This window comes from Rutilus rutilus (genome assembly GCF_951802725.1).
Source record: "Rutilus rutilus genome assembly, chromosome: 7".
In the NCBI taxonomy this organism is placed as follows: Eukaryota; Metazoa; Chordata; class Actinopteri; order Cypriniformes; family Leuciscidae; genus Rutilus; species Rutilus rutilus.
Window position 1 is genome coordinate 30,082,345 of NC_140221.1, and position 17,358 is coordinate 30,099,702.

At 37.2% G+C, this 17,358-nt stretch overlaps 1 protein-coding gene and 1 long non-coding RNA gene across 2 annotated transcripts; one reads left to right on the forward strand and one right to left on the reverse strand.

Moving 5' to 3' along the window:
- Positions 1-599: 599 nt before the first annotated feature.
- ube2g1a (ubiquitin-conjugating enzyme E2G 1a) lies at positions 600-7,063 on the reverse strand. The gene is made up of 6 exons (XM_084414745.1): positions 6,877-7,063; positions 4,931-5,033; positions 4,369-4,466; positions 3,330-3,508; positions 3,046-3,169; positions 600-2,111 (listed from the first exon to the last, which is right to left on the reverse strand). The coding sequence occupies exons 1-5, from the start codon at positions 6,920-6,922 to the stop codon at positions 3,083-3,085; spliced, it is 513 nt and encodes a 170-aa protein (XP_084270871.1). The 5' UTR covers positions 6,923-7,063; the 3' UTR covers positions 600-2,111; positions 3,046-3,082.
- Positions 7,064-8,825: 1,762 nt separating this feature from the next.
- On the forward strand, positions 8,826-16,506 carry LOC311293194. The gene is made up of 4 exons (XR_014627900.1): positions 8,826-9,053; positions 15,537-15,592; positions 15,726-15,816; positions 15,906-16,506. It is a non-coding gene; the product is annotated as an uncharacterized lncRNA (long non-coding RNA).
- Positions 16,507-17,358: the final 852 nt, after the last annotated feature.

Consider the following 17,358-nt stretch of genomic DNA (forward strand, 5'->3'; position numbering starts at 1 on the left):
TAACTGAAATAAGTATAAGCACTAAAATTATTTTAGCTTAAAAATTAAATTTAAGCTATATAGAAATATAACAAAACTAATAACAAAGCATGTGAAACTACTTAAAAAAAAAAGAGAATATGAAAAATAAAACAAATTTAAAATATACATACTATAATAGTATATAAATACTAAAATCACACTGGCCCAAATAGATGTTTTTAAAACTACAGACAGGTAGATACACTTTTTACCTAGTGGTTTATATAAGACTGCCATGTTCTGAGAAGAATATTTGGCTACACTTTATTTTAAGGTGTCATTGTTACAGTGTAATTATACATTTAAGTACTGAGTAACATTAATTAACTACATGTACTTAATATAGGGTTAGGGTAGGATTAGGTTTAGAGTTAGATGCATGTAATTATGCATAATTTACTGTTATTGCTCTGGTAAGTACATGTAACATATGTAACAAGGGCACTGTCAAATAAAGTGTTACCGACATTTTTTAATAAAAAGCAAATACATTTGTAGTTATGCTGGTATTGATGAATGGATCCTATCACATCCAGATTTGTGGCAACACTTTGAACTGAACACAGATAGCACACAAGTATTGGAAAAAATTATATTTTAGAAGAACTCACTAGAGGTGACAATTTTCATAACATGAAAAATATACATCGGTATTTTGTCTTTGTACATTAGGCAAAATAATTGCAGTAGTCTGTCAGAGCCAGAATAAAATTAACCAGAGAATTAAAGATTATGGGACAGAGGATGGGATACAGGCATGCACACGCACACGCACACACACACACCCCCTCTGCATAACACTTAATGCTCAATCACCCTTAAAGACATACACCTCATCTGAAATCCCAGAAACTGTTAGCAAGAAATCTACATTTAAAGCATGGCTAAGAAACCTATCAAAGAAACCACACAAAAGAGATGTCAAGCGCACGCACACAAAAATCTGCTCTGATACAAGGGAGAATCTTTACTAGAAATCTTATATGAATATCCAATTTTAGGATGTCCTCGGAAAGTGGGCAACGCAGTTATTGCTACACCAAATAATTCAGAATGCTGGTACAAAGGTTATGAAAAAAAAAACCTTACACATTCACACAAACTTGAGAGGATGTTAAGCAGTTCTTAAAAACGTCCCTCCCTTTAGCTCCTGTTTGATGCAGGGCATGTAACAAGCCAAGCTATTTAAATTGGAGGCACTTTTGAAAACAAAAGAGAACTTAAAACATGCAGAAAAAAAAGAAAAAAAAAATCACATCTGATGGGTTTCCTTGCCATTGCCTTCCTGACTCAAACGGACAAAACGAGAAAAGATGAGAACCTGACACTCAGAATGCAGTCATCCTTTCAGCCAAAATAAGAGCGCCCCCCCCCCCCCCCCCCCCCACCCCTTTTAAAAACCAAATCAGAGAAATACCTTCATGAACCCTAATTAATAAGAAAATGACGTGCTTTACAGCTATTTTTACCTGAAGTGTCCCGAGTGAGAAAGCCATCCAACATGACGAGCATGCTTTTGAGTTCTAATTATAGCTTACCCCTTCCTTCCCCACCCTAAAACTGGATTGAGTTTGAGTGACTTTTGTTCAAGCTGACAGGCGGGTACGTGAGGTCTCTTGCACCTGTATCAGATCTGATGCACACTAAGAGATGTGAGGCAGCAGGAGGTGGAGGGTAGGAGATGAACTATACTCTTCAAGAACTGTACATGATGTCACACTCTAACTACAGAATTGCTATTTTATTTGGTACTAAGTCCTGCTGGATGGATAGGAACAAGTTATTATATATTATCCGGTTTTTATGTCTGTGCTATGTACACGTCTTTACAATCTCTTCCTGAAAAGTTGTATCAGTTCGTAGACTTGGAGAAAAAAAAAGAAGGAAAAAAGCGTAATTGTTTGTAAGTTTTTTTTTCTCTTTTTTGTTGGCACTTGCTTGGCGTGTTCTGTCAGCATCTGTGATGGCCTTATGTTCTATTGCAGCCTATTAATGCCAGTCTGTTACTGCCAACATTCAATGAAAACCAGTCCAGCAATAGGGTGGTAGAGTGCAAGAAAACAGTGCCATGTTGTTTCTCAACTGGAGACCTGTGAAAGACACAGACAGAAATATTAGATTAGATATTTCAGACTAAAACAAATGTCAGACTAATAGACCTTTAGACATCTAAAGCCTTCATCAGTTCATTTTGTCAGTGACATACATCAGCAATATCAATCTTTTGAAACTTAACAACTTACTTTAAACACACTAAAGTTCAAAGGTTTGGGGTCAGCACAATTTTTTTAATTTATTGTATTCAGTAAGGATGCATTATTTTGATCAAAAGTGACAGCATATCAATAATATTACAACAATTTCTTGAGCACCAAATCAGCATATTAGAATGATTTCTGAAGGATCATGTGACACTGAAGACTGGGGTAGTAATGTGTGAACGAGGAGGAAACAGTACAACCAGCTGAAATGCTCTGGACTAAAGGGTCTATGAGTTACCTATGAGAGGCTAAGCAGACAAAAGAGCCACTGTTACCTAATAATCTTTAGCATTGAACCTCTATTTTTAAAACAAGCCTTGTGAACCTGTTCTAACAGGTTAGCCCACAACATTACTATGACAGAACTCTACTCAGACCTATTCCAAGGGGATTAGTTCTGTATGGGATAGTGAGGCAACATGAGAGTTGTGTGATTTTTAACCCTGTACAAATCAGCAATGTCAGTAATATTTTTTATGTGCTGCGCACTCATATACAGATAAAGCACATTTTACCTTTTATTTAAATTAAAAAACAAACTGAAAAAACACACAAAAAAACCCACAGGTAAAAACAGACCAGGGTAAATCACCATGCTAATAAAAAGTCACATGAGGGATAGCTTTAAAACTTGCGATAACAATTCTCTGCATCACCTGGCTCTGTGCTCGTGAGTTTTCAATTAGTCAGTCGGAGAATTTAAAAAAAAAATGGTCACAAGACATCAGCAGTAAAACAAGATGGTAAAAGTCCACTTGCTTACCCTGAAAATAGTGAAGCTACAAGCTGCTAGATGAATTTCACTCAAAGGCAGTCTCTTGGCTCTTTCTCACACAGCGGGCAACTTTTCTTTTGAATTCACCATGTCTGTCTTCCCTCCACTCTTTCTGAAATATTAAACAAAAATTAATGTATAAATACACATATAATTTATCACTGAAGTGAATAAAAAGCACAGCAGCATCACATTCAGCTAACATGCACACAATGGAATACAAAGCATATATTATTTATTAGGTAGTTTTAACAAGTTAGCATCAGACTTACTGCTGCATCAACATTGGCAGGGGAATCTCCATTGGGGTCAGCTAGCATAGAGATGACGCTAATCATAATGGTCTCTACGGTGTGGATGGGGAGCCAACGCTCTTCTGGTTTCTCGTAGCCGTATTTATCCTCCCCCGGTTCGTGCAATATCGAAATACAAACATCACCATTCTTGTCAACTGCAATCACAATACAGAAACAGGACATGAGACTGCATGCAAGTTATTACAGTCTTACATAGTTTGACATACATGAACCATTTTTTTCTGTTGCCATTCATATAATATAATAGATAAATATGGTTGCTGAAAGAATTATTAAATCAACACAATAATAAACAAGTGGCAGGGAATGTGAAGATTTTTAAAGGTTTATTCCATAATTTTCCCTCATTAAAATATTACACAGAAGAATAAAACTTTTAAAAATTTCTTTAAAATCATGTACATGCACATGAAAAACCTCCTGTCATATCAATAGATTTTATCAAAGCGATTTATTTTATATAGAGGAGGTCTCCTAATGGGAGCAGACAAGTTTAGATTAGAAGACCAGCCAAAAACACACACAATGGTAGGCAAGCCCCATTACTAGACATTTTGCCAGTGAAATAAAATGTTTACATTCTGAATAAGCAACAAACAGCATTTGCATGAGGCTGAATTCACAACGCTAAGTGTCAGTGTAAGTGCAATATAGCTTTTAGATCAGCCCAAATGGTGCTCACTGCAGAGCCAAATGACCTCCAGCTATTCATGGGTTGAGCTTGACCTAGTCCAGCTCCACCTCTGTGGATATAATGGGTGGAGGGATAGAGTTATGGGTAGGGTTAGGGTGTGGTTGAACCTTCACCCATTACGCCCAAATTACAACCAGAGAGGAGGAGCTGAACTTCACGCTCCACCCATGGCTCTGCAGCGAGCAGCCTCTCTGTCAACCGAGGGCAACCTGAATAAGGGATGTTTACATTCTGTGGAAATCTGCAAACAACAAATCTCACAAAAATGTGAAAGACCCAGTGGGGTGAACCCACACTTACCATTTGGATGCCATATTTCTGTTATGAACTTCATTTTAGGAGGCCTGAGAGGATAGTCTTTGGGAAATGTAAGATGGGCTTTAAAGACGCCACCCTCACTGTAAACAGAAAAAAAAAAAACATAACAGGCTTAAAGTGTTATTCTGCAACAATATTGTGGTGGTAAATTCTTTGCAATGTATTAAAATATTCTGCAACTGCTTAAACAGTGCCAGTTAGGATCCCCTATGGCACCACTAAAGTGTGTGTGTATACATATTCATCTTCATTAAGAACAATCACAACCAGACTGTCATTTGCCATGGGGCAATCCATATTAAAGTCATAGTTCACACAACATTTTTAATTCTGTCATAATTTACTCACCCTCACTCATGCCTATATTACTTTCATTATCTTCTAAGCAACACAAAACTTACATTTTGAATAACTGTACTGCTCATCCTTTGTTAATGATGACAGTTTTCATTTTTGGTTGCACTAATCCTTTAACTGATGACATAATTTAAATTTGTAAATACAAATATCAGATGGTATTTCATAAGACAACAAAAAGACTTACTAGAGTGTATCAGGAGGACCGATTATTAGCACTTCCCATCTGTAAAGGTCATTATCATCTATCAAACCGGCTGAGAAACCTTCCACAGGATTTTTATTTAGTTCTGTTAGGAAGAGAGAACATGAAGATACTGATTAGCTATTTTAGATGAAAGAAGAAAAAGTAAATGTGGTATTTCAGGCCACTAGGTGCATTTGTGCTTACACATGGGTGTTGATACTTGGACCTACACAGTAACAACACCAAAAACTGTTTTCACATCTGGGGAGAATTTTAGACAAGAAATGAGCAATTTGCCTGTTTGTTATCAGTTCAACTGACTGAGCCTCGAGCCAAAGAACGTCCATCTATTGGTGCCTGTGGTCTCAGACGCTCTGTCTGAACTTCTGTGTTCTTATAAGAGAGAGCAAAACAAAATCACTGTAGGTTTGGGGATGACCATCTTGTTGACAAAAACAAGTTGACAGCTGGGTAATCCAGTTATATGGATGTGTCAATTTTATGAGCGCATTAAGATCTCACAAGTGCCACATTTTCCTGGCCCATATCTTTTAAGTCCAGCATAAATGGATGTTGTGAGGCTTTTGCTCCCACAGAGGGTTCACTGAGTTTGGAACAAGGCCTGTGTGAGGGCCTTGTTCCAAACTCAGTGAACCCTCTGTGGGAGCAAAAGCCTCACAACATCCATTTATGCAGCATTCACCATGCTGGTCCTGCTGAAAGAAGACAACCAAAACAGCCCCGATCCCCTGAATTAGTCAATCAGCCGCAGGGCCACCGCAGAACCTAACGCCATGACAGACCCAGGGTGCCACTCACCCTGTCAACCCTAGGAAAGAAATAGGCGAGTTGCCTCTATGAGTGTGTAAGATGAGTAATTTGGGGGGGGGGCTGTCTATGCAGCAGAGAGACAGCTGTCATGAATCAGATCTAACATTTTTAATATGATCTGAAATATTCATGTTTAAACTGAGAACTCATGTAATCTGCTTAGTTTTAGCCTACCCTTTTACAAATAATTCACTTCACTGGCTGCACTGCGCAAATGGGGCCCAGTGGAGAAATCCTCCTCTGGCTTGAGCTCAGTTAAGCTGACACTCACGGATCATGTTGCTCAGTGTGTTTATTGGCCAAAGAACAGGAGAAACAAACTAGTAACGACTCTAGTAACAGCTAAATTCGTATATAACCAAAAAATTAAATAAGCACGTTATGTGTTGATCACGAATGTAAATCTATTATGAACAGTACAGTTGGACTGGACTGTACAGAGTCTGACTGTACTGTGTAGTTCTCTCTGTACCAGTGAGCTGGTGTTCAAACAGCAACCATCAATTTGTTAGCTTAGCCTGTTAGCCAGCTAGAAAAACAAAGGGATTTGATCGCCCCGCTGCGGGGACATGGTACACAATGTACGGCTTATAAATCTCAATTTTGCGCCTTGTGATAACAATACTGGTTTGACGGATCAAGATTAAGATGGTGAACGGAAATGGAACCAATGACAGAGTTTCCCTGAGACTATAACCGACGGCTGGTGCTCCTAGTCAAAACACGGACTGGCCGACTGCGAGCGGCCCCGCCGGAGTGATTACAGACGAAACTGCCTGACATACATTTAAACAAGCAAAAAGCAAAAAAAAAAAAAAAAAAAAAACACATTGCAAGCGTATTATCACTTTAATTAATTCTTAACGGCTCTTGGATGAATATTCCATCATAAGTCGTACCAAACCAGCATTTAAAAATAAACAAAAGACGGCGGAGATAGCCTTTAGCCGGCTACTTTAGCTGCTAACTTGCTAACGAATGCTTTACAATAAATGCAGCGCTCGTTAGCAGCTAAACTAGCGGCTAACGGCTAACACCTCCGTCTTGACTGCATTGACAGGCTAAATGTTCACCGGTTTGTTAGCCTGGCTTTGCCAGCAGCCTTGAAAAATTACCTGCTAGCTGTCTCCTGAGTAACAGTGCTGACTGGGGCTCCGTCATGTTTTTATAAGTTATATTCTAGGTCGACAGTCGTTCACTTCGCTAAGGAGAAAATATGTTTGAATTTGCTTGCACGTCTTTCCGTCTCTTCTCTAGTCCGTTTTGCTCAACATTCTGATCCGGTGTGCGCATGCGCTCTGAGTCTGCTCTCTACGAGGCCGCGAGGAGAGAAGGATTCGCGCATGCGCTCTAAGACTGCTCTCTATGAGGCCGCGAGAAGAGAAGGATTCGCGCATGCCCCAGCATACACTAACAAACAGTGATGGGTTTGAGTGCAAGATTGTATGTTAGCGCTCCAATGATGCTGTTGTGTGAGTGTATTGAAAAGTTTTTCCTGTCCAGAATTCGCGTAGAAGACGATACAATAATAACTAGACATGTACATTTTAATTATGTTGTTAGTGAGTCTATTGGAAACGTGATTCCAGTCCAAAATTCACGCTGAAGATGATACACTAATAACTAGACATACATTTGAAGAAAATGTGAGTAGCCTAGTGCTTGGCAGGCAGTTGCTAGGGCATTCTGTATGTTTGCAAGAGAACAAGTTCATATGATGCAAGAGAACACCAAGTAACGATATATATATATATATATATATATATATATATATATATAGTATCTCACAAAAGTGAGTACACCCCTCACATTTCAGCAAACATTTTTGTATATCTTCTCAAGACAATACTATGAAACTAGGATAGATTTTAGAGTAGTCAATGTGCTGCTTGTATAACAGTATTATATTTACTGTCATCTGAAAATAACTCAACATACAGCCATTATTGTCAAAATAGCATGGGAACAAAAGTGAGTACACCCTAAGTGAACATGTCAAAACTGTCCAAAGTGTCAATATTTTGTGTGAGCACCATTGTTATCTAGCACTGCCTTAATTGTCCTGGGCATGGACTTCACCAGAGCTGCACAGGTTGTTGCTGGGACCCTCTTCCACTCCTCCATAATGACATCACAGAGCTGATGGCTGTTAGACACATGGTGCTTCTCCACCTTCCGTTCGAGGACGCCCCACAGGTGCTCAATAGGGATCAGGTCATCTTGGAGACATACTTGGCCACTCCATCACCTTCAGCTTCCTTAGCAAGGCAGTTGTCATCTTGGCGATGTGTTTGGGGACGTTATCATGCTGTTTGGCCCAGTTTCTGAAGGGAGGGCATCATGTTCTGCTTCAGAATGTCGCAGTACATGTTGGAATCCATGTTTCCCTCAATGAAGCTCAGCTCCCCAGTGCCAGCAGCACTCATGCAGCCCCAGACCATGATGCAACCACCACCACGCTCGACTGTAGGCAAGGCACAATTCTCTTGGAACTCCTCACCAGGGCATCGCCACACATTCTGGACACTCGCGATTAATCGTTTCACAGCCCGATTTGTTTTCTCCTTATAGCTTAATGCTCTACTTAGTTTATGTTTAAGAATTAATTAGGCTGTGTTGTCTTAGTTTGTGTAAGCCATATTGATTGGCATATAATTTAATATATAATTTAACGAAAGTTTTAACGATTAACGATTAGTTTATGGCCCACTGTAACTGAATAGAGACTCTCACTGACAAGCTATCACCAGTAAACATGATTATGGCTTATCTAGAATGATCTATCCATGCAACAGTATGAAATGTTAACTGTATAAAAACAAGGGTCATAAACTTCACTCAGTTGAGTAGACAATACAAGATGAGGTTTCCGTTTAAAGAATTCCCATGGTGTTTATTTTCTGGCAGCTCTTTTATCAGACCTTTGTCCTGGTGTTCAGACTTCAGAGCAAGAGCATTCATGTGAAACATAATGCCAAAAGCCCTGCAGATCTGGGAGATCAGTGTAAAGCGGAAAGCATGAAGGGAGCATGGAGATGAAAATCTACTGGTTTGTGGTCTATATTGCAACACAAGGAGGAACTGTTCTGCTGCCTGTGACCTAAAAAAAGGGGGTAGGGCTTGATTCTAACTTGATAACCCTGTAGTATGCTGTATATGCAGAATGCCTTTCTGTTTCTACAAGTGACATCTCAACGAACACAGCAAACAACGAAAGAGAAAAGAAAAAAGGCCAGCAAAAAAGAAAGATGGATTAGAGCAGCACTGGACATTGGAGCACATAGACTGAAGTGTAAGTAACTTAAATTATTGAATTTGCTTAAGTTGCTTAAATTATTGAAATTGTCAAATGATCTTCTCATAAAATGTTAGATTTGCATTTTATGAACAAAATAATAAATAAAATATGTGAACCTTTTTAACTGAAATTAGCATAGCCTCAATGTCCAAATGACTGGTTGTAGGCTGAACAATCATATGGCATTGTCCTGTGGTGGTCATACACATCTAATCACCACAACAGTGGCATTGTTGCCAGTCCGCTAAGGAACTGAGTTCTGACCTGAACTCATGATACCCATTTGTAAGTATCATCTGTTCAGACTATCACGAAAAGGGAGGTTTAATCTGCTAAATCTTCCTTCAAGCACAATAAAACATAATTACTTTAGGTAAAAAGATAATATTGGCCATATATTATGATTATTAGGTAGAAGATGCACTTCCTGTGGCAAATGTGAGGCCATAATTAGGACTGCTGCATCTAAAATAACATCAGCTTGTGGGTTGAGTTGGTGACAAGACAGCTTGCCGTGTGCAACTAAGATCACATAACCAACTTTGAGATAAGTTCCGGTCTACATATTCTATTCTCACAAAATGTAGGTCTCTTCTGTTATACAGAAAACCAAGTCATAATGTATACAGATTATCTGAAATTAATATTATTAAACAAATAAATATCTATTATAATAAAACTTCACCTACTGATAATGATAAACAGAAACTGCAAAATCTTCTAAACAAGCTTGATGAAATCTATCTTCGTAAAGCGGAAGGGGCTTTTATCAGGTCCAGAGCAAAATGGATTGAGGATGGGGAAAGAAGTACCTCATACTTCTGTCCTTTAGAAAAAAGAAGGCAAGAGAAACTTTCAATTAAAGCCTTATCGCTCCAGGGCCAGGTAATTACAGATCAAGCTTCAATCACTAAGGAAGTTGTCTCTTTCTACAGCAATTTATATTCCTCAACCTTTTCCCTGGACGATGAAATATTATTTTTCAACCATATTAAAGATCTTATTCCCCATATAGATGATGAATCTGTAGCGCTGTGTGATGCTGATATTACTTCTGTTGAGTTGGATAAAGTAGTAGGTAGTTTGTCTTCAGACAAATCTCCAGGATGTGATGGCCTTACGGACAATTTTTATAAACACTTTTGGATCTTACTAAAAGACCCTTTTTTGCTTATGTTAAAAGAAGCAACTGAAAGTATGACTTTCCCTCTCACTATGAAACAAAGTATCATAACCTTAATCCCCAAACCTGATAAGGACCCCAAAATCTTAGATAACTTTAGACCAATCACATTATTAAACACTGATTATAAAATTTGAACCCTTATATATGCTAACAGATTAAAATTATTTTTACATAAAATCATAAGTGATTCCCAATCCGGTTTTATGAAGAGAAGATCCATACACAACAATATTCGTTTTGTGCTTACATCTACATTCACATCAAATAGAAAATGATGGCTTTATTCTTTTCATTGACTTCTACAAGGCATTTGATTCAATTGAATACCCATTTATTTTTGATTGTTTAAAATTGTTTGGTTTTGGAGATAAATTTTGAAATATTATAAAATCCCTTTACGAAAATTCTAATAGTTCGGTTTCTTTATCAGGAGGTACATCACCAAGATTTCCAATCAATTGTGGCATAAAACAGGGTTGCCCTATTTCCCCATTTCTTTTTATTATAACCACAGAAATGATTTCTATCTTTATCAAGAACTCAAGCATAGCCCCATTAAGAGGTAATTGGCCAGCCAGTAATCATCAGCCAGTTTGCAGATGATACTACCATTTTCATGAAGCCGCTAACAGAATTTCCCCAGTCCCCAAAATTTTACAAATAATTCACACCTTCTCTAAAGCCTCCGGTTTAAAAATGAATTTGAACAAGTGTGAATTAATGCCAATTCATCAATGTCACTTAACTGAGGCTTATAACATTTCTATAAAATCTAAAGTTAAGTACTTTGGAATGCTTATTTCAAAAGATTCTGTTGAAAATGAATATATGAATGTGTGGAAAGTATTAGATAAATGTCAAATTAAACGTAACTCTTGGCTATTGCGAGATATATGCTTATTAGATTAGATTAGAGTATTTTTGACTAAAATGGAAAGCATTTCAAGATTAATCTATCCTGCATACACAATAGCTATTTTAAATAGAGCCATTAAAAAAATCTATCAGGTTAACTTTGGTTACATCTGGAGAAAGAAAACCCATTACATTAGAAGGGTAGAGATGACAAAAGATTATAAAGACGGAGGGTTACAAGCCATTGATTTTGATTCTATAAATGGGACCCTGAAAATTAATTGGTTGAAATCCTTTTTAAACCACAATAATTTTGGGTTTCATATTCCCAGAGAATTGTTTAAGAAATTAGGAGGAATATAATTTTACTAAGTTGTGATTTCACTGTTCAACGTCTGCCAATTAAATTATCCCAATTTCATCAACAGGTTTTGTTATACTGGAAGATTTTATATAATCATAACTTTACACCACACAATACACCATTATGGAATAATAGATATATTACGGTTAGGAACAAATCACTGTTTGACAAGAACTGGATGGAGAAAGGTATTTGTTCAGTGTCCCATTTAATTGATAGTAATAGTGGAATTATATCATATAAAAATTTCTGTGTTAAATATAATCTCATTTGCAATCGGGCCAAATTTGAATCTATTACTAAAGCCATCCCTAATTCTAATATTCATGGTGAATTTGTTTCTTATACAAAAGCCCTCAAAGTGATAAAAAAGAAATACGCAATAGTTTTTTTTCCACCATAGAAGAATATAATTTAAAAGGAAAACCTTAGCCCCTTAATTTTTTTTTTTTTTTTTTTTTTCTTTCATGCACCAGGGGCCTGTTTCAGAAAGGAGGTTAAGTGAAAACTCTGAGTATGTTAAACCCTGAAGAGAGGGAAACTGGGTTTTCTGTTTCAGAATGAGAGGTATGTCAAACCTGAGAAAGCAGAGTAAGTCAAGCCCGTTTCTGAAAGAGAGGTAACTTATACTCAGAGTCAGTTACCATGGTAACTTACTCTGTGAACCTAACCTGGTCGGGAGCATACCCGTTTATACTTAGATTTAAACTTAGATTCTATAGGCTACTTCACATGAAAATGTGCAAAAATCTGAATGTGTAGATTGTTTGATGTGTAGACATAATATTAACATTACCTCTGTAGGCCTCTCTGTGGCAGCAGAAACTCTTTATCCCCATCGTCCTGTGAAGATGAGCATTTGGTTGAGTACACTTTATAACACTATTTGTCATAATTTCTTGTGTATTATTGAGTAGGCTACTTACAACTGCCTGGGGTTCTGTTGGGACAGGAGGCTCCAAAAGACAGATATTACCATCAGAATCTGTTGGGACCAACAAAAAACCCAACCCAAAGTAAAATAAATGGAAATATCAAAAATAGCCTATATAAAGAATAACACATACGGAAAGTATTCAGACCCACTTAAATTTTTCACTCTTTGTTATATTGCAGCCATTTGCTAAAATCATTTAAGTTAATTTTTTTTTCCTCATTATTGTACACACAGCACCCCACATTGACAGAAAAACACAGAATTGTTGACATTTTTGCACATTTATTAAAAAAGAAAAACTGAATTATCACATGGTATTCAGACCCTTTGCTGTGACACTCATATATTTAACTCAGGTGCTGTCCATTTCTTCTGATCATCAGAGAGCTCAGAGACAGAATTGTGGCAAGGCACAGATCTGGCCAAGGTTACAAAAAAAAATGTCTGCTGCACTTAAGGTTCCTAAGAGCACAGTGGCCTCCATAATCCTTAAATGGAAGACGTTTGGGACGACCAGAACCCTTCCTAGAGCTGGCCGTCCGGCCAAACTGAGCTATCGGGGGAGAAGAGCCTTGGTGAGAGAGGTAAAGAAGAACCCAAAGATCACTGTGGCTGAGCTCCAGAGATGCAGTCGGTAGATGGGATAAATAAGATTCTCTGGTCTGATGAGACCAAGATAGAACTTTTTGGCCTTAATTCTAAGCGGTATGTGTGGAGAAAACCAGGCACTGCTCATCACCTGTCCAATACAGTCTCAACAGTGAAGCATGGTGGTGGCAGCATCATGCTGTGGGGGTGTTTTTCAGCTGCAGGGACAGGACAACTGTTTGCAATCGAGGGAAAGATGAATGCGGCCAAGTACAGGGATATCCTGGACGAAAACCTTCTCCAGAGTGCTCTGGACCTCAGACTGGGCCGAAGGTTCACCTTCCAACAAGACAATGACCCTAAGCACACAGCTAAAATAACGAAGGAGTGGCTTCACAACAACTCCGTGACTGTTCTTGAATGGCCCAGCCAGAGCCCTGACTTAAACCCAATTGAGCATCTCTGGAGAGACCTGAAAATGACTGTCCACCAACGTTTACCATCCAACCTGACAGAACTGGAGAGGATCTGCAAGGAGGAATGGCAGAGGATACCCAAATCCAGGTGTGAAAAACTTGTTGCATCTTTCCCCAAAAAGACTCATGGCTGTATTAGATCAAAAGGGTGCTTCTACTAAATACTGAGCAAAGGGTCTGAATACTTAGGACCATGTGATATTTCAGTTTTTCTTTTTTAATAAATGTGCAAAAATGTCAACAATTCTGTGTTTTTCTGTCAATATGGGGTGCTGTGTGTACAATAATGAGGAAAAAAAAAAGTACTTAAATGATTTTAGCAAATGGCTGCAATATAACAAAGAGTGAAAAATTTAAGGGGGTCTGAATACTTTCCGTACCCACTGTATGTAAACCTCTTACATTTTATGAAGGCCCTTGGATCTTTGGGAGTGACTGGCTCTGAAGTCCCTCCAGGAATTCCCTCAGCCAAAAATGCTGCTGCACTGCTAGACACTGGATGCTATTTAGTTATTTAATATGTCAAATGTTTGTAAAGTCAGGTAGCCTACACCCATGATATGCTCAAGCCTTACCTGATTGAATTATTTTTTTATATTTATTTTCCAGCTGCCATGTTCTTTTAATACCTGCAGGATTGCACCTACATGAAAATTAAAATTAGTTTGAATAACAAACTGTTCTTCCAGTTTCACCTCTGATATTATAACAGTTGGGTAAGTTACTCTAAAATAGTTATTAATTACTAACTACAAATGACATCTTCAACAGTGTAATTAGATTAATGTAATAATGACTATCTTTAGAAAGTATTGGTCTACTTATTACTAATTACTAAATCCCATATCAACCTCAACCACTTGAACAATACAAGGAGAGACAAGAAACTGCACTTTTAATGCTTTCAAATAAACAATATACAATTGCATGAATTATTCTTGAATTGACCAAAGTGTGTAGAGGGAGGTTACATAAAAAAATATACCTTTTAAAAATGTATGATAAATATACAGAATTGTTCTATAGTCTAATGCAATTACATCAGATTTTACTTTCAATTACAGAAGAATTAAGAGTAATCCCTTTAATTAAATTACAGTATTTAGATTACTTGGTAATTAATTACACCCAACACTGTATAACAGTAATTAAAATGTAAACTTATGCATTGACTCGAGCAACTATTTTCTCCCTAGCTAACTCTCTGTCCTTCGCTGCTACAGCCGATATTTAAAAAATAATAATAATAATGTGTTCGTACTCTCCATATGCTTGCAGAAGCACATCCAGTTCTGCTGGTAAGAAATATGCAGACCTCTTTGTCTGGCGCTGTTGCCATGGTGACTCATAATATCTGCACTCCATTGATAATGGCATTTTATAGTTGTGGTGCATGTGCTTAACTCAGAGTCAGTCAACTCAGAGTTGATTGAACTAACTCATTTCAGCTGTTCTGTAACCGAAAACTCAGAGTTCAAGTTTTAACTCAGAGTTGGTTGAAGCTCCTTTCTGAAACAGGCCCCTGGTGTTTAAATCGCATGTGCTGAACTACTGTAGAGTAAACTGTTGAATTGTTGAAGGTGTAAAGACGTTAGACAGTGTAGTATAGTTGTGGTTTTGCTGTAAAAACACATTTTATTATGTATAGCTATCAGTGGAGCTCCAGTAAGCACACGTTTTCGTCTCCAAAGTCGATTTACATTAACCATATATATCTTAAAGACACTCATTTTAAATGTCTATTTATATCTGACAGAAAAATCTTCTATAAGTATTGCAGATGAGCACATCACAACATGAAATAGACTGAGTTATTGAGTTACACCTGACCTGAGTGCCATTATGTAAGATAATTCACTGTTGTCAACACTGCTTACATTAGATAAATGATCTGTAAGGAAGGTAAATAAACAAATCTATAAAGTAAATAAACATAACTTATATATTTTATTTGTCCATTTGTACTGTTGATAAATTGAGGAACATTTCTGTTGGATAAAAAGCTCAACATGTAAATGTAGTGTTGCGCTCATAAATCAGAGGTAACGTGAATCTTGTCTGGATGTTACAGGAACAGATGAACAGATGTGTGTTTATCCGGTGGAGAGTGGCTCATGAAGGCTTTGAGTGAGTATACTACAGAAATGAATAACAAAATCTATTTAAATATTAAGTTGTAGTTTATTTTAATTATTGTAATTTCAAACAGAGCTATTACAACACTTTTCTGATTCTTGATTTCTGTGCATTTGCTGCACAGCTTTTCTGGTGGAGCAGGACCTGCAAGTAAAGTTTATGGCTGCATTTGTGAGGGGAAAATCTTTATTTTAGGGATCTTGCTAAAATATAAAGTAAGATCATTTTGTTACTTCTAATACAATCAAATGACATTGTGCTGTTAAAATGACTGCTTTTGTATATTGTTTGTGCATTTTTGTAGGATCTGAAATGTCAGCAGACTGGTGTGAGCACTGAGGATGAGGAGCCCAGAGCTGAATACTGGAAATGGTGCCATGGATGCGACCCTCCATCACTCCACCCGCCCTTATGAGATCCTCCATCACTCCACCCGCCCTTATGAGACCCTCCATCACTCCACCTGCCCTTATGAGACCCTCCATCACTCCACCTGCCCTTATTGCCTCAGATTGTGAAGCACAGCACGCAACAACCTCCGGCACGAAGGCACAGCTCACCTCTGGTGGTCAGCTGATTCATCAGAATAAAGCTGCAGAATGAGAACCGCTGTGTTGAGATGGCAGTAGGATGTGGGGTTCACTGCCTGTAAATACATGACTGTAGTGTGAGTAAAGTTTCATGTGTTGTTGACTTGTATATGCATTTGTTTATTGATGGCTACTTTTATTTGTTCTTTTACTAATTTATTCATGTTTCTTATTGTTGTCGGTAAATAAAATATAATTATTTAATTAATGCAATAATTTATTGCTTGACTGAAAATGTAAATGTTTTCACTGCATTTATCTAGACTGTAGCATAGCTGTCATATGACAAATTATTAAAAAATATTAAAAAACAAATGACATTTTGCTTGTTTTATTACATTTGTTTTATTAAATTATATAGTTTTCAGTAAAACAAAGGTAATATAATTAAATATTGACCAGCATTTATCATTATTATTGTGTGTGAGTTTTGGGGTGGGCTAGCAATACAATTTGTTCTGGGGTAATATTAATTTTTAAGGAGTGATACTTACATTTTTCGAGTATAAACAGTTGAAGTATAAAGCTTTATACTGTATAAAGTTTATAAAGTATGAAGTAATCCAACAGTTTTCTCCAAAGGCGAGATCTTCGAGCAGCTGCCCGTCTCCTTTGTGCAGACATTTCAAACGGTTTGGAAAACCATTCTAGGTATGGCTGTCGAGTTACTGATGTTGTGAGGTGTTAGTGCACCTGCCGCTCATATAATATTTTTATTGCCAAACTTATAGTTACATACAAGATCAGGGAAAGATGGTTGTATATTTAACAATGAATGACAAAAAATGTAAATAACAAATATAATGGGTTTGCATTAATCATAATATGAGATTGTATACACAGAAAAAAACAAAAAAAACAATGACAAGGTTAAATATCTTTAAATAATTCATCATAATACATAAAAAAAAAAAAAATTGTTGTAATTTATTATTTATAAGCCTGAGGGATGAAACGAGAGGCAGATTTAACAAGAAAAGGAGGGAAACATAAAGGAGAATAACGCTTTAGATTACAGCCCGGAAAGTACTGCGTAATTAAAATGAAAGTACAGTGTAACTTTCGGTAATTACAGTGTACCTATAAAGTACTTACGTGTAAGTATAGGGGAACAATATGTAAAGTCTTGGGAATAAAGGTGTAACAACCAGGAAAATACTGCGTTAT

Coding starts and splice junctions, on each gene's coding strand:
- ube2g1a (XM_084414745.1), bottom strand. CDS start 6,922: ATGACGGAGCCCCAGTCAGCACTGTTACTCAGGAGACAGCTAGCAG. Junction 5,034..6,876: donor ACTCAGGAGACAGCTAGCAG/GTAATTTTTCAA, acceptor TCTTCCTAACAG/AACTAAATAAAAATCCTGTG. Junction 4,467..4,930: donor GGTCCTCCTGATACACTCTA/GTAAGTCTTTTT, acceptor TTCTGTTTACAG/TGAGGGTGGCGTCTTTAAAG.